Source organism: Salminus brasiliensis, chromosome 21 (genome assembly GCF_030463535.1).
Source record: "Salminus brasiliensis chromosome 21, fSalBra1.hap2, whole genome shotgun sequence".
NCBI classification, from domain to species: Eukaryota; Metazoa; Chordata; class Actinopteri; order Characiformes; family Bryconidae; genus Salminus; species Salminus brasiliensis.
This window is the reverse complement of record NC_132898.1, coordinates 2,135,947-2,158,926: the sequence shown is the minus strand read 5'-3', so window position 1 is coordinate 2,158,926 and position 22,980 is coordinate 2,135,947. Positions and strand designations below refer to the sequence as shown.

The window sequence follows — 22,980 nt, the reverse complement described above, 5'->3', positions numbered from 1 at the left end:
TCTAGAAAACTTTTCTCAAACAATTACCAAAGTTATCAAAGGTATTAATAAGCAGTTTCATGCACATATCCCTTCACCTTATTATGATTCAAAAAATGTATATTAGGCCGAAAGCCTAGGTCGCTATGGCGTCAGGCAGTGCATATGTAACCATTAGGTGGAAGAACTTTCTGTGAGGGGGCTTTTAGAGCTTCTTAGGTCTACTTCCGCTCACCTCCACTGTAGAACAGACCTGACTTGGTGAGGTTATCTAGAACGCAGTGCTTCACATCAAACCCAGACACCAGAAGAGAGGCATGCTGGGCCTAATTACTACTCTAATTATGAACCCTTTTTCTGAGAGTGCAGTATTAGTAGTGTGAAGTACCAGCAGTGTACCCAAAGATTCACAGGTCTACCGCCGTCTCTGACGCACTGCTAAGTATAGATTTAGTCTATGAATAAAGTTTTGTGCAGGGCAGCCTCGTACGCAAATAGACGGCTAAATACACCCACACGGAAATACGTTAACGTACTTAACAGCTACGCTAATTGCTCAAGCTACCAAAGAGCAGCCCTGAACAAGCACCTTGCCTTCCTGAGCTGCTAATGCCCGTCTAATTCTGGCGTGTTACCAGCTTTTTGACTGGATGTACGTTTCCTAAAGAAATAATTGGGTCACATAAAAAGTCACAATAATAAGAATATGCTTCCAACACCCAACTCACAGCAACCACTTAACAACACCTCAGCAGCCACCTAACAATGCCATAGCAACCACTTGGGATGCTATAGCAACACCTAAGCAATCACCAAACAACTCTATAGCACCAATCTAGCAACATCATATCAACCACCTGGGATACCATAGCAACTGAATGGCAACACCTAAGCAACCACCAAGCAACACTATAGCACCAATTTAGCAACATCATATCAACCATCTGGGACACCATAGCAACTGAATGGCAATACCTAAGCAACCACCAAGCGACACTATAGCACCAATCTAGCAACATCATATCAACCACATAGGATACCTTAGCAAATGAATGGCAACCCCTAAGCAACCACCAAGCAACACTATATCACCCATCTTGAAACCACCTTGCAACACCATAGCAACAGCCTAGCAACCCCTTAGCAACCACCAAGCAACACTATAGCACCAATCTAGCAACATCATATCAACCACCTAGGATACCTTAGCAAATGAATGGCAACCCCTAAGCAACCACCAAGCAACACTATATCACCCATCTTGCAACCATCTAGCAACATCATGGGAACCACCTTGCGACACCATAGCAACAGCCTAGCAACCAGCCCCTTAGCAATCAAAGCAAGCAACACTACAGCACAGATTTTGCAACCATCTAGCAACATCATGGCAACCACCTTGCAAGACCATATCAGCCACCTAGGACACCACTGCAGCGGCCTAGCAACACCTTAGCAACCACAATTTTAGTAGGTTTCAATTAATATATACACTGATTAGCCATAACATTAACACGATAGTTTTGGTGCCAGACACCACAGCAGGACACCTCCTGAGGTCTTGTGGAGTCCATGCCTCGAATGGTCAGATCTGTTCTGGTGGCACAAGGGGGACCTACTCAATATTAAGGCAGGTGGTATTAATGTTATGGCTGATCAGTGTAAGTTTTTAATTGACTAAAGAATACTTTTAAAAATAACTAAATTAATTAATGTCTTAAATAATCAAATTTCGTAAATTAAAAAACTGTTTTGGTGGCGGCGCTGTTCATGACGTCACGATCCAGCTCGCGGCCGCTGTCACGCAGTCCTGAGTGTGACTGGATCAAACCAATGTGAGAGGCGGAGGGGTGTCCGCTGCAATAGCGCAGCTCCAGCGGTTTAAATCTCATATAACGGTGTATTGGGAAAATTGCTGTGTGTTTTTAAAAGCTAATAGTGTGCAAATATTCTCCACGTATATATATACCTCATGTGCTTTTCCACTGTACGCCCCTGAAGGCTAACTTTACCATGTTTCTGGAATGGGGTGAATCGTGGCTGTGTGTGCCTGCAGTGTTCTCCTCCAGTCCACTGTAACACTCGCCTATGATCCAGGCTAGACTGGAAAAGTGGGAAGTTATCCCTCTTGATAGCAGAGAACAATATATTTTAAGGTAGGTTATTATAGCTATTTTTATAATAAGCTGTTATAGGGTATTTGTGATTTATTGATCATTTTTTAATGTCTTAGTTTCTGTTAGAGGGTGTGTGGATAAAAAGTAGTCAACTAACTAACTAATATTTTGAGTTAATCTACCTATTGAACTTTATTATTATTTATTAAAGGTCTTTTGAATGTTCGTTGCATTTTACTTTGCTGTTTCGTTAGTAAATAAGGACATATGAGACACATTCAGGGGAAAATGACACGTTTAATGGTACTACTCCAACAGTAGCGGTCTAAATAAATAAATAAATAAATATCCTGGATAAAATAACCTTAAATACTTTTTGCAAATAGTTAAAAGTGTGTGGCGATCCCTTTAAGAAAGAAGGCGCTTGCGTTAGTGACGAAATATCGATTCACGTTACAGAACTGATTCAACCGATTCAACGATTCGGTCAACGCGCCACTCAACAATCTATCGCTTGCGTGAAATTGATGCTTATATTAATAAATCAATTGTTCGATTTTTTACATTTTATTTAGTTAAAATTAATCTCCTCCATGTTCAGTAAGACTCCAGGATTAAACTGTCTCATTGGTTGCCAGCTTTTAAGGCAGACGTTTCCATTCCACCTTAAATGGTACAAGTCGTATAAGTAACTCTCACTATTTAAGGTGGAATTAGCTAAAATTGTATATATGTATTTTATATATATGTATTGTAAATTAGACACTTCTGATGTAGCCATATTGATAGATTATATCCTATGTTCTTATGTTTAGTCGTCAGTATTAAATCTGATACGCTTTAAGGACTAATCCTAATACTATATTTTGTATTTATTATAGCAAATAAGGAGTCGTGTATTCAATCCCATTGCTTTACATACAATTTACTACTAGATTTTTTTAATACAGTGAGGTTTGCGTTATAATTAAAATAAAATGAATTCATATCATTTCAGTTTTATTTTAAAGATTCACGTTTGCAGCAGAAAGAATAACTTCAGAATTGTGAATCGGTTCAAATGTTCAAAGGAGCCGATTCGTTGAATGTGCGCGAATGTACAATTTTGCGCGCGAGATGCGGTATTAGAGGGAAAGCCGGGTTCGGCTGTGGGGGAGTCGTGTAGTTACAAACATTAAAAAAATCCCCCATTTAAACTGTCTTAATGGCTCGGTAAACGTTTTATATCGAGGAGGACGTTGTTAAAACGTTTCTAGCTGAAGCTCGTCTGTCACTTTACTGCCTAATGTCTCGGGTAAGTTAGGAGTTTGAGCCTGAGAAGCTGGAGAGGCTCTCACTCGCCTGCCTGGTGTCGGTTCACTGAGCTAACCGCTAAGCTAGCTAACGAAAGCCAGGGCTACCGGTGTGGTTTTGAGGGGGAGGGCTGATGTAGTGAGCTTCAGTTCATGTTTGGGGATCCAACTAACTGTTTATATGTTGTTTAGTTGAGTGAAAAGCTTCATATGGCAGAAATAAAGCTTAGTGTAAGGTCACCTGTTACTAACGAGACTCGCTAGTGCTAGCTAGCTAACCTAGCTGTAAACAGCTGCTGCTGCTGCTGCTGCTGCTGCTGCTGTTGTTGTTGTTGTTGTTGTTTATTATGTAGTAAAACCCCTTTTTAGATCATTTTCGGTTAGGATAAGAGTTTCAGCTGAGTTTAAAGTGTATTAAACACAAATAATGGGTTAATCTGACTGCTAAATATCCAGCTATGCAATGTATTAAGCTCTTGTATTGACTAGGGAGGGATGCACTGATATGGAAAACGTGGGTCAATACCTATACCTGATTATATCATATATTATATATCATATATTATATATTATTCTGATTCATTAACCAGCATGGCCTGTAGAAAACGTCCCCTGATGTACAGTGTGATTATGTTCAGGAATACTGACCATAAATCAATTCTCATAAACACACAGTAGGACTGGATGATATGGTTAAAATATTATAATAATTATATAATGAAGCATTTTATTTTCACAATGCACTGCAATATGTATTGCGACACTATACATCAGTATGTTGTATCCCATACTTAGTACAGTGGATAATTATCAAAATGTGCTGCACTATGTCCTGTTAAACCAGACTAATTACACTGTTAATAATGAAGCATGAGTGTTGATCAGTGTTCGGTAAGCACTGACGATGTCCTGATGATCCTTAGAAAAGACAGTACAATAAAATATTGTCACATTGCCCACCCTTAAAACACAGTATTGATTATTATTGAATAGTTTAGATGTAACGTTTTAAAACTGTTTTAAAACCCCAGCCACTAGATGGCAGTGTTGTACTCTGTCCTCAGATTCCACTGATTGTTCTGATTGGATTAAAAAGTAATGATTTGTTTTAATACTTTGACTATTTTCGCAGTATATCGCAGTGTACTGAATCGTAATCCCTGTTTCATGATAATTATGGTATCAGCAGCTTCTTGCCAATTCACAGCCCCTAGATGTCGGATCACAGAGAGTTGCAGAAGCTCAACGTCACCTTAACTTTCTCAAATATCAGTTCGTCCAACCTGAACACTTGCCTGATTATTTTTTATAGATGATAATCTTAATATTTAACAAACGTTACTACACAAATGATTAAAACGTCAGTAATCCAGAGCGGGCCAGCGGACTAAGGCGCTGTCACTATGATCAGAGGATTGCTGGTTCGAATCCCGGTCGTGCTGCTAGCCTTCGGCAGCCGAAGCCCAGATAGAGCACAATTGGCTTTGCTCTCTCTCCAGGGTGGGTAGATGGCGCTCTCTCCCCACATTGCTTCGAGGCAGTGCTGGCGCCCCCAGGTGTGTTGATGTTGCATCGGCGGCAGTTAAAAAAAAAATAAGAGGCTTGACTGTGCACACGGCAGAGGGGGTGGGGGTTGGTCCACCCTTACTAGTGTCTGGGCCTTTTATGCAATGGGCAGCCCAAATTGGGGAGAAAATGGGTGGAAAATCTGATGAGGTCAGGAAAAGTTATTTCCCTTATGTATACCTTAATTCCAGCTGGTGCCATGGCTCTTTGTGCCTGAATGGACATGAAATATAAGCCATAAACAACCACCATGATTTAAGAGGCTGTGAGAATCTTCCTGTACAGTATTCAGACCTGCTGGGCTACAGAAAGCCGAAAATGGCAACCTCAGCTCAAAGCTGTGGTTAACGTGGCTGAGGTCACTGTGTTGTGTGTGTGTGTGTATATACAGGGTTAAGCCCTCACCCTCCCTCCAGAGAAAGTAGGCTAACTAGACGCATTATGGGTAAGTGTCACAGTTGCATAACCTGCAGTTCTACAGCTTCCTCGTTGCTCCTGCCTGCTGTGGGTTGACGGTGCTGGTGGAAACACTGTGGTGCGCCAGGCTTTCAACAGTAGTTCAGTGTGTGTGTGTGTGTGTGTTCCTGTTATTTAAATATAGCTACAACGTATGATTGAAATGCTGTGTTTTAATCTCTTACAGATTGAGACCATATTACACCCATAGGAGGCGCAGTGCTGTATGGACTTGTACATGATGAACTGTGAGTTGTTGGCCACTTGCAGTGCCCTGGGCTATTTGGAGGGGGAGACCTACCACAAAGAACCAGACTGTCTCGGTGAGTCTGACAATGTCCTATTATATCATAATCACTACTATGGGAGATGTTATGTGGTCTTTAGGTCACTTTAAATGTACAGTGAGATCTTTTTTGAACACAGACGCGCTGTACATGGGCGCCAGTGCTGCTACACACACCCCTCCACAGATTTTACCTATACTTACTGAATGAACTGTTCTCGTTGGCTTTTTCTGCTAATGTTGTACAGTCTGCTGCTTGCACACTTGCATGTGTGTGTATGTGTGTGTAATATATATATATATATATATATATATATATATATATATATATATATATATATATATATATAATGTGTGTGTGTATATGTACATACATACGTACACGTGCAAATGGTTGAGTCTCACAGTTAATGTGGGCAAGGCTTTGCTGTCAGGGACACATTGAGACACTTTGCCGTTTACACTACTACACTAATGTGTTCATATGCTTCTCTAATCACCTCTGAATGGGGTTTGAGTGACCCTCAGATCAGATCGTACCCCATTCACACCTGTACTTTGTGCTGGCCAATCATGATCGGATCACCCAGGACGCATGTTCATGCCAGGTGTGAACGAAGCCTATGAGATCTGTACTACTTATGGTTGTTCTGCATATGTAGTGTGTTAGTATATGTAGGCCTGTATATTAATAATACATTATATAAGTAAATGTGCTGTCTGTTAGATAATGTGTATTTAAATAACAGGGTACTGAAAAATCTAATTTCCAGTAGATTAATAAACAGTGTATTTGATGTCTGTGAATGAAACAGTCAATCAGAGAGGGTCTCCAAGCTTGCTGAGCATTTTCTCTCCCTGATGGTGGGTGTGGTCTGAGGGGAAACGTGGTATTATTGGTTGATTTCTTTGAGATATATATATATATATATATATATATATATATATATATATATATATATATATATATATAGTGCTTTCTGACTCCCAACTTTGTATCCCCCTTTCAGAGAGTGTAAAGGACTTGATCCGCTACCTGAGGCATGAAGATGACACGAGGGACATCAGACAACAGCTGGGAGCTGGACAGATTCTTCAGAATGACCTCTTGCCCATCATAACCCAGCATGGACAAGATAAACCCCTGTTTGATGCCTGCATCAGGTCTGTTTGCATAAATAGGATTTAAAATAAATTTGATGAGATGTTGCTTCTTCATTCAACACTAATATTTCTTATTTCTTATTTTTCTTTTTCTGTTTATTAATCTTCTTTGTTCCAGGCTGATGGTCAACCTGACCCAGCCGGCGCTTCTCTGCTTTGGAAAAATCCCAGATGACCCTGCCTCCCGCCATCATTTTCTTCAAGTTGTGTCCTACCTACATGCATACAAAGAGGTATGCGCTGCATCATCACAGGAAACAACATCTGTAATACATCTGAGGTGAAGTAGCTGCTGAATAACAGATGCTTTCTTTTCGCAGGCTTTTGCCAGCGAGAAAGTGTTTGCTGTGTTGAGTGAGACTCTGTACAACCTCCTGCAACTGGTGAGTGCCAGCGAATGGGCTGAAGAGTTCAAATCTGGTAGATCTGGAACTGTCTCATTGCTTACTTTACACAGTGTAGGGTAATGTAGGGGCAGATAGGACAGATATCATCACAGGGCTTAAAGAAATGTTCAGTGCAATTTTTAACATGCAGATCAAATACAAAAGTTTCTGGACAGTTGTTTAGGAAATTCCTGAATAAAGCATTTTTCATCTAACATGATGTGAATCTGGCAGTTCTTTAAATTGAATCATAATTTTATGCTGAATTGACCAATAGAAATGCTTTACAATCTCAATATCAATACTTTGCAGCATATTTTAAATTAATTTCTTGTCCATATAATTAAACACTTAAATAGTACCTCTAAATTCCTCCGTAGTGCGAACACACTTGTATTTGCTTGTCTTGCTCTTTGTAATACCCTGTTTTTCTCATTCCCTTCTCTCAGGACTGGGAGCAGAGGCAGGAGGAGGATAACCTGCTGATTGAAAGGATACTGCTGTTGATAAGGAACGTGCTGCATATCCCTGCTGACCCCTACGAGGAAAAGGTTCACATATAAGCTCCACATATACTTATGTGTCTCTTTCTGTTTGTTTGAAGGTGTCAGAGAGATTTATATAGTTCTCAAGGAATATATATATGCTCTTTAGATGTGTAGATGCGTCATTGAGGCTCAACTAACATTGAGCATTCAATAAAGGCCTATTAAATGCAACTGAGCTGTAAGCTGAATGTAAATTATTGATTGTCTATTGAATGTAAACCTGTAACCTGGTTTATCCTCACCTTACCATTACCCTTTTAGGTTTAGATTTAAGGTTAAGGTTAGGGTTAGGCTCAAACTTATATTTTAGAGTTGATTCAAGATGGTTAGGTTAGGGTGCAGGGTTACAACCATTTACATTCAACATTTATTACATATTCAGGTGAATGTCAGGTGAGCATGTATTTATTTATGTATGTATAATACATTTCAATCCGCTTGGATGAGAGTTACTAAAATGCAGATATTGCAGTTTAGCTTTACATTCAATAAATACATCATCAGTTATCATTAATTTTAAAATATTGGTCAAATCTAAACAATTCCACACAATTCCACTCTAAAGTGAAGTGAACTAAACGTCTCTCCTCTCACCTGGTTTGTTCCCGTTAAAGAATGTGGACGATGATGCGAGTGTGCACGATAAGCTGCTGTGGGCCATCCACATGAGTGGAATGGACGACCTGCTCAAGTTTCTGGCCAGTGCCCAGAGTGAACAGCAGTGGAGCATGCATGTTTTGGAGGTCATCTCGCTCATGTTCAGAGATCAGGTCAGTGTATAAAGTCAATACTGGATCCATACACCCAGTTCCTAGATTGTTTATGGAGTTGTTTGTTGGAGGGTTCTCAGTGCACTCGGTTAGCCAAGTCGTCCCATGTTGTATGCTGCAGGGCTGTCAGATGTTCATTAATCTTTAATAGACTCGCTGATGTGGTTTCTAACTCTGTATGACAATCTGGCCTTTAAAAAAAATGGATAAATGCATATTGCATGGCTCCAAAAAGTTTCATTTTGTGTTTATTTTAGGGATAGTTTTAGGAAAGTGTGTAATAGTTTAGGCGGCAGAGTGACGGCTCAAGCTCAAAACTGAAGAACCAAGTGTTTACTTGCAGATATTAAATATTTGTAGTTTATAGCCCACATTTGCCGTCCGAGGAACTTGGTAATGTTTTTTTTTTTTTGGTGATTTCACCTGTTGAAGTATTCCTCTAAACTTTAAATAATTGTTTCCAACCTCTGCCCCGCAGACTCCAGAGCAGCTGGTGAGTGCAGGACATTCTCGTTCTGCACAGGAGAAACAGAAAGACACTAATGAACTGGAGGCCCTCAGACAGAAGGAACTGGCAGAGAAACGTAGCCGCACCATGCAAAGAGGAAACAGGTGAACCCACCTGGTGTCCAGATAGTGTTTGTCAAATTAGCTCCAGGGAGCTGATTGTCCTGTAGCAAAGTGAAGTAATCAGCATGCTAGCATATCTTGCCTAAACTTGATTCAATTTGTGTACCTGTATTACCTGTGAAAATACGAATATTAGCTTGGATTAGACTCTACCGATACTCCTCATTAAAGAACACCTGAGATGTTTAATCTAAAGACCAGTTTCCCAGACAGGATTTAGGCCTACATCTAGTGTACACAGCATTTCATAGAATAAAGGTCCCCACCCCCCTTTTGAAATGAAAATATAGGTAGTCCACAGCTAGGCTTGGCCCCTATCTGGCAAACAAGTCCTACACATTTTAACTTACCACAAGGGGGTGCACTCTACTATGTCTTTTCTTGTGCCCATCGTTTTTCCTTTCTTTTGCTTTCCCCACTCCTCTGACAGACCGATGTGTTGAAGAATGCTATTTGGTGACGACAGCAGTCTTTTCCTCTTTCTGCTGCAGGCACTCCCGCTTCCGAGGCTCATATGTTGTCGAAGGATTAAAGTCCATTGGAGAGAAAGATGTGATTTTTCACAGTGGACTTCACAATGTGAGTAAAAGTTTAGTAACTTAAAAATGTTGTTTCTTATTATTTATTACTAATACTAATAATAGGAATTAAATTTTACTTCAAGATACCCAAGGACACTGTACTAATAAAAACATGAATATGATAACATGGCCAAAAATGCAGCACAATACACACAACTAAAATTCTGTCTCATCCGTAAGCCTCCCGGAAAAGATGGGTTTTTAGACCAGTTGTAACAATAACATAGGAAGACTTTTCCATAGCCTTGCTACACTAAATGCTCAAATCATTAAAAGAAAATAAGACATTCTTATAAGTTAAAGCACTCTGGATATTTTAAACCTATTTTAGAATTTGTTGGTTGGTTGGTTAATAAGCATGACTGTATAAGTATGTTAAATGTGAACTAATGTATTTGTAATAGTAGTAATTTTTTAATTACTTAATATAAAATATTTATAAAATATAAAAATTCCTTAATATAAAATATGTATCACACATTGTATGTTCATTTGTGAAGATCGTGTACTATTCTCTTCTTTTTTCCAAGTTTAAGAATTATTCTCATGACGCTGGAAAGGCTACGAGGCGAGTGCCCAAACGTAAACAGATGGCCCGGGACACCGAGAGTCAGCGGCGCTCCGTCCTGAATGTGCGTCTGTTCCTGCGAGAGTTCTGCGTGGACTTCCTGGAGAACTGCTACAATCGGCTCATGTACCTCGTCAAGGTGGGCAACACAACATCACTGTTTAAAGCTAATACAGATTTATTCAGAGGTTTGGAGTTTTTTCTGTAATGGAAAATGATTTAAATGAATTACATTAAATGGGATTATCTATACGTACTGAGGTTATAAGGAATGTTTGGGGCTGCTTTTTGAATAAGAATAGAGATCAGTTGCATGGATCAGTCTTAAAGACGCAGTAACAGAAACTACCGGTTTAATTTAAAGGGAAACAGAATAAAAATGAATTATGAGTGTTTTTGCGCATAAAACCATAAAAGTCTCATAACTTCCCCTTCCTTCAGGAGTCACTGATTCGAGAGCAGGCACAACAGCATGATGAGACCTACTACATGTGGGCTCTGAGCTTCTTCATGGCCTTTAACCGTGGGAACGGCTGCAAGGCTGAGCTGGTCTCCGAGACCTTATCTGTCCGCGCTTTCCATTTCATAGAGAAGAACATCACGAATTACTATGAGATGATGCTGACCGACAAAAAGGAAGCTACATCATGGTCTCGCAGGTGAGTCTAGGCACTCTATTAGTGGCCTGTGGTTGTTTTTAAAGAGAAGCTATTAAATGAGCGCAGACCAGCTGTGCCTATTTATAGTAATTGTTTTAGTAAATCTGCTTTTCAAATATTCTTAGGATGCATTTGGCTCTGAAGGCCTATCAGGAGCTCCTGTTGACTGTAAATGAAATGGATCGGTCAAAGGATGAGAACATTCGCCAGAGTGCCAGCGTTATCAAAAGTAAGACTGGAAGGCTATTCACGTATTAATGTTTCATGTCAGGAGAATTTAAATGATAAAACAAAAATATTTTTTGTTAAATTGCAATAAATCTTGCAATATGTTCAGTTTTATGAATCCGTATATGGTGCAGATTGAACCCACTCTCCGAACTCCCCTTCGCTGCTTGTAGGTAATATCTTCTACTTGATGGAGTACAGAGAGATCTTCCTCACTCTCCTGCGGAAGTTTGATGAGCGGATGCAGCCGCGCTCATTCCTGCGTGACCTGGTGGAGTCCACTCATCTGTTTTTGCGGATGCTCGAGCGCTTCTGCAAGGGCCGCAACAACCTCCTGGTGCAGGTGAGCGGGCAGAAGGGTTTTTTTTTGCAGTTCATCTTGACCTTCATTTTGTTTTTGTGGCTGTCATGCATTTCGTCTAAACCAGTGTGGATAAAAGTCACCCTACATCCACATCAGCTACAAAAATGGAGGGGTGCAAAATAACATGATCGGGATATCCCTAGCCTGCACTAAATCTCCTGTTATTTCTGACATTAAAAACCATAAAAATGTATAAAAAAAACAAATCTGATGTAAACACAATATAAATGATATACGGGTTTAAGCGTGAATTAAGTACTGAATATCAGGACAACTATGGACCTATTTAACTAATAAGAGAAGCTAGTTTTAGTTTGATTATTGTTTGTACTTGTTAAATATGTTTTCAACAAATACAGAATGCATTGAATTGTGTTGTATTTGCTGTGATTGTGACTCTTTTAGAAAAAGAAGGCAAAGCGGCCAAAGCGGAAAAAGAAGCCCAGTGCTCCGACAGAGAACACCCCCGAAGCGCTGGAGGAGACGTGGAAAATAGTGTCTGAAGAACTTCAAGCTTGTGGCTTTCAGGTTCGTCCTTGAAACTGTAACATATCTCACTGATGCAGGTTTGTCCATAAAGGGCGCAGGATGCCAGGACCTGTCACGCTCTCATTATTATGTCTTTGTGTTCCTATAGGTCTGTACACCATGATTCATGATGTTTAGGTTAATTTGGTCCTGGATGACATTAACGTAATACTTCAGTTTGAGGAAGTGGACGACTGACTAGGTTTGTCATTTTTCTGGTTGCAGTTGTCGGAGGCTCTGACTGAGGGCGCTGTGCCGTTTGATGCAGCGTCTGAAATTCCTGTTACAGAGCAGCGCACCGAAGCCATGATCCGTATTCAGGACGCTGTGCTCGCCCGCACTGGACCAGAGGCGCTGAGCTTGCTGCGGGCTGCACGGTAAAGCCCTCGAATTAACCTGCTGTTATTGCTCACGGCTGACTGTTTTACTCTTTGTATTCATAGTCCAGCAAGCCTTCACGTTTACATACGTCCCAGTAAAAGTGTAGACAGCCTTTCTACAGGTACCTCTAATAAATGAGCAGAATCAATAGTAAACCGGTTAGATGTTTCATTTTTACTTTTGTAAAACTGAAGAAACAAATGACCCAAGATCTAACCCTGTGATTAAGGGCAAATGTGCTGGTCAGATTAGTGTCAGATTAGGGAAATTCTGATATATCACAAAATATTTTCATTTTTTGTTGTTTCCTGTTTCCTTCCATAATTGTAATGTAAAATATTTTAAAAATAGATTTTTTTTTTTCTGGGGCACTAATCCTAACTAAGCTACGTTTACCGAAAAAAAACACTCTTCCAAAGAATTTACTTTATTATATTATATAATTTACTTAATAATATTTTTTTTATTTATTTATTTTAGCAATTTAGCAAAGCATTTTGTTATTGGAATTCCATCATTAAAATGTCTCTTTAAAAAATAAATAAATAAGATCCACATTTGAGGGCGTTTCGATCCAGCTGTGATTATCCCATTCATATTTTGGATTTTATCTGGCTCACTAATATCGTAACTAAGCTACGTTTCCAAAAAATAATTTGGTTGAATTAAAATATTTACTATCCTTAACTTTTTTTTTTTTTTTTTTTTTTTTTTTTTTGCAATTTAGCAAAGCAATTTATTATTGGAATTCCATCATTAAAATGTCTCTCTTTTAAAAGTAAAAAAGATCCACATTTGAGGACATTTGATGTTTTGTAAAGCTTAGGTAAGTTAGGTAAAGCTAAGGTATTAAGCAAATGTCCACAGTATGATAACCATCAGCTTTCGTGCCGTGGTATACCTAACAACACTATACCGCTCAGTCCCATCTGCAGCCCTGTCCAAGAAACGTCCCATTTTTTTTTTTACTTACGATTAAATCCTCTGCGGTCAGTTTGGTTATTTTTGCTCTTTTTTTATTCTATGAATCCTTCGCAGCGAGGTGTGGCCAGAGGGAGACGTGTTCGGTTCTGCTGAGGTGTCGCCTGAAGAGGAGCTGGAGCTTCTGAAGCAGATCCTCTTTGCTGAGCTTCCCAGTAAGCTAACCATTGAAGGCTCCATCTGCTTCTCCTCAGTGTTACTAGGTTAGTGAAGATGCTCTACCTTTGGCTACCTGGAATAAACCTTTTTCTCTGTCCCACACAGGACCTGCTCACACAGAGGCTGCAATGGATGAGGATGAGGAAGGAGCGGAGCTGGAGGAGGAGGAAGAATTGGAGACTGTGCGCGTGTCTGAAACAGAGTTCAACTTCTTGGACTTTATTAAAAGGTTGTGCTTCTTAGTGTTTCATTATGAGCTGTGAGTGATGCAGGGGGCATGACCGTTGAAGTATTGCAGAGATCACTGCTGTTTTCTTTGTACGGTATTCAATAGAGTCGCTGCTGCGGTTAGTTGTCGCAGTCAATGGCATCAATGCTGAAAATGCTGCTTCATTAATATTTTAAGATGATGCATCATTTTTAACATTATTTATTTATTTTTTTTTGCTTTTTATGTCTTAAAAGTATGTCTTCAGTTGAAATAGCAAACATTTTTCCCCTCATTACCACTACCTAACTGCTCCCTGAGCTCAATCGTTCCAGTCGGCTCCATTCAAAGCAAAGCTAGTTTTCCCTCATTTGGGAGGGTTGCAACATGTGGGTCCTTTGGATTGGCCGCTTAGACCAATGCTTGGGTTAAGATAATAATCTGGTCAAGGTAAAAGAACCGTATCTCTGAGTCAAACTCAATAGAGAACTCCAGGGAGTGAGATCACAGTGGGCTCCTTCAGAGCACCCAGGTCTTTTTCTTCATACCTCTCTCTTTTTTGCTGTTGCCGTACACTGTAAATAATTCTGGATGAACTGACCAATAGAAAAACTCTTTATTTTGCATAAAAACTTTTAAATATACGAACGTTTTTGCTCATTTTGCTGTTTTTCATTGAACAGTGACGACATACACTTTGATAAGGGGTATAAATACCCCACTGCACTGCTGACTGTTCTGCTTAAGTTTAAACTCACAGTTTGGCCCTTAATATGTTTACAGTTTTACCAAAATGAAATGAAATGCTCAATATAACCTTTTTTGGAGGAAAATAACTCACTTAGAAATATTTATTGATTATTTTCCATCAGTAGAAAATATGTTGTTAGTGGCAGCCCTATACATTTTTCGAAATCTGTAGCTAAGCTTATGTATGTACTACAGGAACTACAGAAGTGTGTGTGTGTGTGTGTGTGTGTGTGTGTGTGTGTGTGTAAAAAAGGTAATTGACTCATTTTTCTGTTCGCCAGGTTTGCAAACCCAAACATCATTCGGCCTTACCTGCTCCTGCTGCGCTCGTATGGCACAAACACTCCCCACACCAACCACTGTGCAGTGCGCATGCTTCATCGCGTGGCTGTGGACCTGAAGATGGACGCTCTGCTCTTCCAGCTCTCGGTTTTCTACCTTTTCAATAAGATCCTGACTGACCCTGCAGCTGCCGCCTATAAGGTAGCTTAACCGAAAACACTCCCGAACACGCTCCTGCATAGCAACCATGCTCCTCACAGCAGTGCTCCTCCAAAATCAAGCCGAAAGCCTTCTTTGAGACAGTTACCCCAACAAAAGCCGGAGAAACTCTTTTTAATTCACTTGATTTCAGAAGAAACTATGAATGAGCAGGTGTCCCAATACTTTTTACTTTTGCAGTATGTTTGTCCGTGCAGCTAGTCCCCTGTGTGAGAAATGGACGCTCTTAGAGTAGCTTCACGGATTAGAAGGGGTGTCCAAATACATTAGGCGTGGTTTTCTGCTCCATTAAGGTTGTACGTTTTGTACGATCTCTCAGAGTTAGTCAGAAACTGTGTGATCTCTTAAGGCCTGATAAATTGCTGAACTTCAGGGGTTTACTCAGCTGCTTAAAAAAAAAAAATCTCTCTTCTCGGTTGTGCCTTCAGGAGCTGGTCACCTTCTCCAAGTATGTTCTCAACCGGTTCTTCACTCTTGCTGCTCGGAACAACAAAGCCTTCATAGAGCTGCTTTTCTGGAAGAATGTTGGCACTGTGAGAGAGATGACTGAGGGCTACAGCAAAGATGGGTGTGTGTGAGAGAATGTGATTATGATCAGTTGTAGTTTTATCATCCTAATCCCCCCCCTCACCTGTTTATCCCTATAATCAATATGACTCCGTACAGTAGCCATTTACATAAATCAAATGCTGGCCTTTCAGACTGATTTATGTAAATGGCTTCTGTACGGATTGGGTGGCTCATAATCACTTTGTGTATCTTCTTTAAATCAGCGAAGGTGCTGGTAAGAAAAAAGTGACCTGGACACCTGAGGAGGAGGAGGAGCTTCGTCGGTTGTATGAAGAGCACAAGGACTCTGGAGGTCAGTGTCTGTCCTTTATGCTTGTGTAGAAGTATTGCTCCTTAAGATTCATCAGACATCATTGTTTCATCACGGGGCAGTGGTGCTCAGCGGTTAGAGCTCCGGGCTATTGATGACAGGGTTGCAGGGTTCGATATCTGGGCTTGGCAAGCTGCCACTATTGGGCCCTTCAGTAAAGCCCTTCACCCTCTCATCAATGGCTGCCCACCGGGCACATGTGCTCACTGTCCTGTGTGTGTGTGTGTGTGTGTCTGTGTGTTCTGTGTTTACTGCACGGATGGGTTAAAGGCAGAAGCCAAATTCCAATGTCACAAATGGTGAATATGGTTGTCTTGTCTTGCCATTCTCTCCTAGTCTCTGATGTTGTCGAAACGCTGCTCCCTCTTCTGAGCAACACCAACCTCACAAGACGTCAGGTGGTGTCTCAGATGGTGTCTATGGGTTTGGTGGACAGTGTGAAGGACCTAAAGAAAGAGCGGTGAGTTTATACCATGACGCATTCTGCCACACTATTTACTGTATTCTTACCCTACAGGTCAAAAGTAAGGAAGTGTTGTTTTGGAGTCCATTTAAGGTTCTCCAAGAGTGTGGTCATGACAGGACGGGGATGCCTGACTAAGACTAAAGTACTTCTGTCATATTGCATTAATACCAGCAGATTTTAATGAGTTACCAATATTTCCTACAAATCAGAACACAGTCTCTGAGCCACCTAAGTGGTTTCTTTTTGAAGATGGTTGGAAAAAGTGGAAGTAAATCATTATAGATTTTTTTTTTTTTGATTATTTAAATTAGATTATACATTTGATTATTTACCTTGCCCTGACCACTGGTGACTTAATCAAAAAGACATTGGGGGAAAAAAATAATAACATTTAAAAAAAATAATAATAATAAAAAAGAAATATTATTAAAGGATACAGGGTTTAGCAGTGGAGCAGTATTCCATTGTATTTAAATGTAATGTTTATTATACCATGTACATGTGCTTAATTGTGTTATTTAAAAATGCAGCCAAACAGATTCCCACCAGAATCTATTTTTCAGACTTTCTAAACCAATCAATCGATCATTAAGAAAATAATCAGCAGATTAATCTATAATGAACATAATCATTATCCAGATACAAAATAGTTTTAAAAAGCTTCACCTCATCCATAACTATTTTATTTTATCAAAACCTATATTCGTTCATTTAAGGGTCACTGTATCTGATGATGATGATGATGATAATAATAATGAAGATGACATAGAAGTACTGTGATAATGTAAAACTGTGATATTTTCTGAGACGTTTATCATACCATTACAATATCTTACCATTGCAGCCCTAGTCTGTAGTATGCTTATTTTGTCCAGGGAAAATAACGGCTATTTTAACTGCAAATTTAATGCACCTAGTTGTCCGCTGTCAGAAGCACCTGAATGGGCAGGTCTGGTGGACCCGATCAGAGCTGCAATAAAACAGAATGATTAATATCAAAACAAACTAGGAATTCGTTCAAACCTCTTAGATTGAGGCATCTTCTTGTTTATTTTTTATCATTTAATCCTGATCTACAACATGCTGCTCTTAATAAACCATGTGTTTAATCTGCCACTTTTTGTTCTCCTCTTAAAGGAAAGGTACTCGCATTGTGCTGTGGACTGAGGACCAGGAACAGGAGCTACAGATGCTCTACGATGAGTACAAAGACTCTGATGGCAAGTTTTTTTATTATTATTATTATTATTATTATTGTTATTATTATTTCCACTAAGTGACTGATCTCTAACTGAGCTTTTTTCTCCATAGATATCCTGGGCAACATTCTAAAGCGTCTGACCGCTAAACGCTCAAAGGCCCGTGTCGTAGACAAGATGCTCAGCATGGGCCTGGTGTCTGATCGCAAGGATCTCTACAAGAAGCGACGGCGCAATGCTCCAGGGAAAAGCACTGGGATGGTACACAGGCAATATCTGTTGTTTAAGCAGGATTTGCTTATTGAAACCGTTAGAGATGCATGATGATATTCAGATCTTTATTTATTTATTTATTTATTTATTTATTAGTAGTTCCAGACTTTAATTATTGAATTCAAGTCTTGAATATTGTCCACCAAAACGTCTCTCTGGAGTCTTTAGACAACACCTGACAAACATTGGGTTCAGAATTTCAATATTGGTGCATCCCCACAAACCCCTGGGTTTACATTTCTGCTCTTTTCTCTCTGGTTCATATCAGACCGAGGATGATTTCTTTGCTGAGCTGAGTGGAGCACCAGGAAAGGACACCATGGATGAGGATGAGGAGGAGGACGATGATTTGGAGGAAGATGAGAACGACTGTGAAGGAGAGAAGGAAGAGGAGGTTAGGGCTGTTCCAGACAAGAAAAGCAGAAGACGAGAAAGTGCTGTGGACAAGAACACCAGCGTTGGAACTATGGCTCAGAACTTACGGCGAGAAGGTAGGTGGCAGTAAAAAGGGGAAAGGAAGCTGTTTGACTGGAATAGGTCGGATTAGTCTATGTTGCTTTTTCTGTGGCTTATTGGCCCTCAAGGGTTTCTCACTGTGTGTTAACAGGCATGTCTGGGCCAGTCTTGTGGCTGCAAAATTGCCTGAACAGAACAGCAGATGATCGTGAAGAAGATGGTAAGTCTTTTAATGGCCCTGAAGTAGTAATGGTGGTGGTGGTGGTGGTGTTTGTGGTGGTGGTGTTCACCCAAATGCAATTATTATAATCCTCATCATGTTTTCGCAGGTGTCTCCCACCCTGTGGCACTGGTTCCTCTGACAGAGGACAACGAGGATGCCATGGAGAACAAAGGCTTTCAAAGGCTTCTCCGCAAAATTGGAATTCGAGCGCCAGCAGATGAACAGGTCTTTTTATTTTTCCCCTTTAAAATGCACTGAATTAACCAATTATTAGGCTCGTCTGTATACCTTTGAGCATATAGTGAATCTCCGACTTTGTATATTATCATAAATGAATGTTGTAATTTTGCCTTTGTCACATTTATCACCAGGAGTCCTTCTGGAGAATTCCTGCCACAACGAGCATCTATCAGCTACGGGCCTTGGCTGCATCTCTGAGCCCAGTAGAAGAGAATGAGGGAGGAGGACAAGGAGAAAGTGAAGAAGCGGTGCCTGCGAGCCTTGAATCACAGCAGGAGGATGAAGGCCCTGATAGTCAGGAGCTTAGAGCCCACGCACTCAGAGCCCTACTACTCGCTCGCCAGAGGAAGCGTTCACCTGAGGACACGAAGAGTTAGTCCTAATTTTGTTGTTATTATTTGTGTGATTTTACGGCCATAAAATTCTGATCTGTTGGCTGATTGAATTATATGATATTAAATTATGGACTATTCCTCTGTTAATGTTTTAGAAGATTCTGCAGTTGAGGAGACCGCTCCTGAGAGTCCTGAGAGTGAAGCACAGAGGTGGGTGACTTGCTTTCTGTGGGTTTTTTTAGCTGCTAAAAGGAAGAAAATTCCAACTTTTGTTGACACATTTAAGAATTTAATTATTATATTATTATTTATTTATTTAATTATATTTAAAAGTCCATTAAACATGTGTAAGAGTGACTAGACTAATTAAATTTAAGCAAATATGTGTTTCTCAGATTTTGGTAACGTTTACTGCTACACTAAGCAAAAATCAGAAAATGACTTTGAATTGCTTACATCCATATTTCTTAGTACCAACCCAATGAAGTCATATATTTTGTGCATAATGTTATTATTTTTGCCGTTTAATGTTTGTAAAGTTTGTTTTTGCTATATAATTTGCTAAAAACATGGTTAGAGGATCAACTTAACATTTCTCTAATGAACTCTCTTGTGTTCAGCTGTAAGGAACAGCAATAATAATAGTAGTAGTAATAATAATAATAATAATATGTCTTAGATCAAAGTGACCCATGTGTTAACCACATTTAACAATCAGTTCAGCAGTAGACAACATTTTTCTCTGTAAACTGTATTTTTAGCTCAATTAATATAAATATAACCAACATTTAGTGTGATCAGATTTTATTACCCCTGTCAGATCAGGGTTTTACGTCTGATTAGGGTTGTTATCTCATGATCTCATGTTGACAAAATGCACCAGATTTTACCCTTTGAAGCCTTTATTGCAGGGATGGACAGCTGCAGTCCTGGAGGACTGGTCTCCAGCAAAGGTTGGTAATTGCTCTGCTCAAACACACCCTGGTAATTAACTGAGTTGAATCAGGTGTGTTTGCGTAGGGCAGCCACCAACCTATTCTATAGACCGGCCCTCCAGGACTGGAGTTGTGCACCCTTGCTCTGTTGTCACTACTGGGTCAGGTTGACTGGAACGTACATCTGTAATATAAACAAATATTAACTTGCATAATATAAACACTTTAAAGATATTTTCCATTTACCTCTTTATTACACTAATTAGTTTAAACTTAAATACACTATTATGTGTAGTAAAAAGTAGTTTAATATTTTCCCCGTATTTTTAAACTTTTAAAATAGGTCAATATGACCCGTAATGTAACGAGGATTAAAAACCTTTTACAGTTGTGCATGTTTATTAGGTTAAAATGATGATTTTCTGTCTTCAATCATGTCCATCTATAATCTTTAGGAATTTATTTGTTGATGTTATGGTGCAAGCTTTTACTTTTAATTCAGTTTGTTCTTATTTTAATGTAAGTGGCTTTGTGTTACAGTGCTGCGGTTGGAGGTAAAACGTCAGTGAAGAGGAGCCGTGTGTTGGACAGTGATGATGAGAGAGGTACAGAAAAGGATTTCTAATTGTAACCGTTTCAGCCAGGAATATCAGCTCTCATATTCCGGTTCTTTCTTCAACTAAGTGATTTTTATTACGAACAAATTTAGATTTTAGATACTCTAGATAATGTAGATCCAGTGTAGAGCTGCACAGACTGCAGAAAACGAAAGCTCTGTACAGTGAGGCTGCTGTAAAACCAAACTAGCCCACCACAACAGCATGGTGTCAGTGCTTCAGCATCACAGCAGGAAGCATCCAGTGCAAATGCTAGATGAGACGAGGGCTAATAACACATGTACGATAGTTATGGCTATATCTAATGGCTAGTTAAGAAAGTGAATCAATTAGAGTTAGTTATGATGTCTCTGCATTTGCTTAGCTTTGCTTAAAAACAAGCAAAGAAACTAAAATGCTGCAGTGAAGCTTGAGCCTCATTCGTGTTAATAATAATGTTATTTTTTTATATTATTAATATTTGTAACATATATTTTTAGTAAATCTCATCATTGTGTTGTATAGATGAGTTTTTAAAAAGGGAACAAAATCTGATTAATCAGTTATTTAATTAAATAATTGGTAGAATATTTGATTATTAAAATAATTGCTAGCTGCATCCTTCCATTGACCACCTGAAAAAAAAATTAAGGGTGGGACAGCGTCTGTTTTATTTATTTATTTATTTTTAAACTATTAATTTTCACAATAGAGAAGAATGTGCTTCTTTTTCACCTTCTCATCATCCTCCTTCTCCTCCTCCATTTCCTTCTCCCTACAGCCACCTCTATTATCTCTTGTTTTTCTTGTATTGAAACACCTAGGGCTCTTTTATTTATTTATTTATTTATTTATTATATACCTACATTTAAGCCCAGCATTGTAAGTGAGATTCTCCAGGACCTTCCTTCATATTCCGATCTTTCTCGTAGTTACTACCGTTCTTTTTATGTTTCAGATGAGGACCCCCCGTCCAAAATGAACGCTGACCCTGAGGAGGACGAAGGCTCAGATGCCGAGGCTCGCTCTGCCCCCGCTAAGCGCAGACGGCAGCGGGTGCTGAGCGACGAAGAGGACGAAGAAGACTAAACGCACCAAATTTTTACCACAGGCGACTCCATCCTGACTGGTGTTTGTAATCTCAGCTAGACCGTGTTTTTATTCTGTTCCAGCAACCTGGATCGGTCGTTTTTGGGAGCTGGAACGGAACATGCATGTGGGCTGGCCTTGAGACCTCACATGTAAACATCTGAGTAATCTTCACATAGATTAGATATAAGAGTCACTCCTTAGAAGTGGTGTTGCGGTCCAGAGGAAACCAAATGCAGGTTTGATCAGCTTTGCTCAGAAATCGCAAACTCTTTCAGTGCCGGTTGGTCACCCATAGGCTGTTCTGGATACAGGGAGTTTGCTGGACAATTAACCAGCAGGTAAAGTTATGTTGTTATATGCAATTCTGGCTTTGTTTCCTCCCTGGATTAAAAAAAAGATAAAATAAAAAATACTGTAAAGAATAACCAGTTTTGGATTGGAGGATTACCCTGAGCCTAAAACCACATGAAGAGGTGGTTGGGGAGAGTTTGGTATACTCAGCAAAGTTCAACAACAACATTTAGTCAGTTACGTTCATTCACATGTTTGCCCAAATTGTACTTTTTTTCCATTGTTCTTGGCAAGACGAGGCAGCAGGTCCCCCGACTGCACGTCCAGGTTGTTTTACCTCCGCTACCTCAAGCAAAGACTCGTCAAGTGTTAGGCCAAGTAATTATCGCTGGCTTTTGCTGCAGCTTGGGAGCGTCTTTTCTACGTAGTTTCCAGTTTTTAGACTCTGTATTCTCTCACTGCAGCAATGGATTCTGCTTAAACCTGTAAACATTGAATAAAGTTTGATTATAAAACCTGTAAAGCTGTAGCTTTAAGCTGTAACTCTATAAAACATTTTGGTTATATTAACCCCTTCATACTCCAGGGCTTGCTTATCACACACTAAGGTGTATTACTACTCTGTACAAACTGGTTGGGCTATTCGTTCGAACCGCAGGCTGACCATAGGCTTTTTAAGGGATTAATCAAGGTATATAAGGTATAATTCAGTCATTTAAGAAGTCATTAATAGAGTTGCAGTAGAATCATGCTAATTGCTCTCTGTCCTGCGTTGATCTGACCTTGGTCAGCGTAGATTAAAATTCCTAACACTTTCTCCTTTAATAAAGTGATTATAAATAATAATCTAAAACCTTTGGTTTGGTTAAAGATAAATGTATAAATGGTTATA

The 22,980-nt window shown here is 39.6% G+C and overlaps 1 protein-coding gene across 4 annotated transcripts; it reads left to right on the top strand.

Annotated features, from left to right (window-relative positions):
* Window positions 1–2,036: 2,036 nt before the first annotated feature.
* Window positions 2,037–22,625, top strand: timeless (timeless circadian clock). Of its 4 annotated transcripts, none has more exons than XM_072666499.1 (30): window positions 2,037–2,135; window positions 5,598–5,733; window positions 6,707–6,860; window positions 6,979–7,093; window positions 7,181–7,243; window positions 7,696–7,797; window positions 8,409–8,564; window positions 9,043–9,176; window positions 9,686–9,773; window positions 10,306–10,482; window positions 10,785–11,002; window positions 11,128–11,231; window positions 11,404–11,573; window positions 12,000–12,122; window positions 12,348–12,499; window positions 13,542–13,639; window positions 13,749–13,872; window positions 14,883–15,084; window positions 15,531–15,670; window positions 15,876–15,964; window positions 16,319–16,442; window positions 17,586–17,668; window positions 17,760–17,908; window positions 18,189–18,411; window positions 18,528–18,596; window positions 18,706–18,824; window positions 18,971–19,211; window positions 19,333–19,384; window positions 20,650–20,714; window positions 21,664–22,625. In XM_072666499.1, exons 2-30 carry the CDS (start codon window positions 5,637–5,639, stop codon window positions 21,792–21,794), a joined length of 3,762 nt encoding a protein of 1,253 aa, XP_072522600.1. In that variant the 5' UTR covers window positions 2,037–2,135; window positions 5,598–5,636; the 3' UTR covers window positions 21,795–22,625. The 4 variants fall into 4 exon arrangements, with proteins under 4 accessions (XP_072522600.1, XP_072522598.1, XP_072522599.1 ...); XM_072666497.1 differs by having other exon boundaries at window positions 19,330–19,384; XM_072666498.1 differs by lacking the exon at window positions 2,037–2,135 and adding an exon at window positions 3,242–3,390 and having other exon boundaries at window positions 19,330–19,384.
* Window positions 22,626–22,980: the final 355 nt, after the last annotated feature.

What these genes read in the sequence shown, in the direction of transcription:
- timeless (XM_072666497.1), top strand. Translation starts at nt 5,637, where the DNA reads ATGGACTTGTACATGATGAACTGTGAGTTGTTGGCCACTTGCAGTGCC. An exon ending in TTCACAGTGGACTTCACAAT is followed by an intron (nt 9,774 to 10,305) that starts GTGAGTAAAAGT and finishes CTTTTTTCCAAG; the next exon opens with TTTAAGAATTATTCTCATGA. An exon ending in GAGGGCTACAGCAAAGATGG is followed by an intron (nt 15,671 to 15,875) that starts GTGTGTGTGAGA and finishes TCTTTAAATCAG; the next exon opens with CGAAGGTGCTGGTAAGAAAA.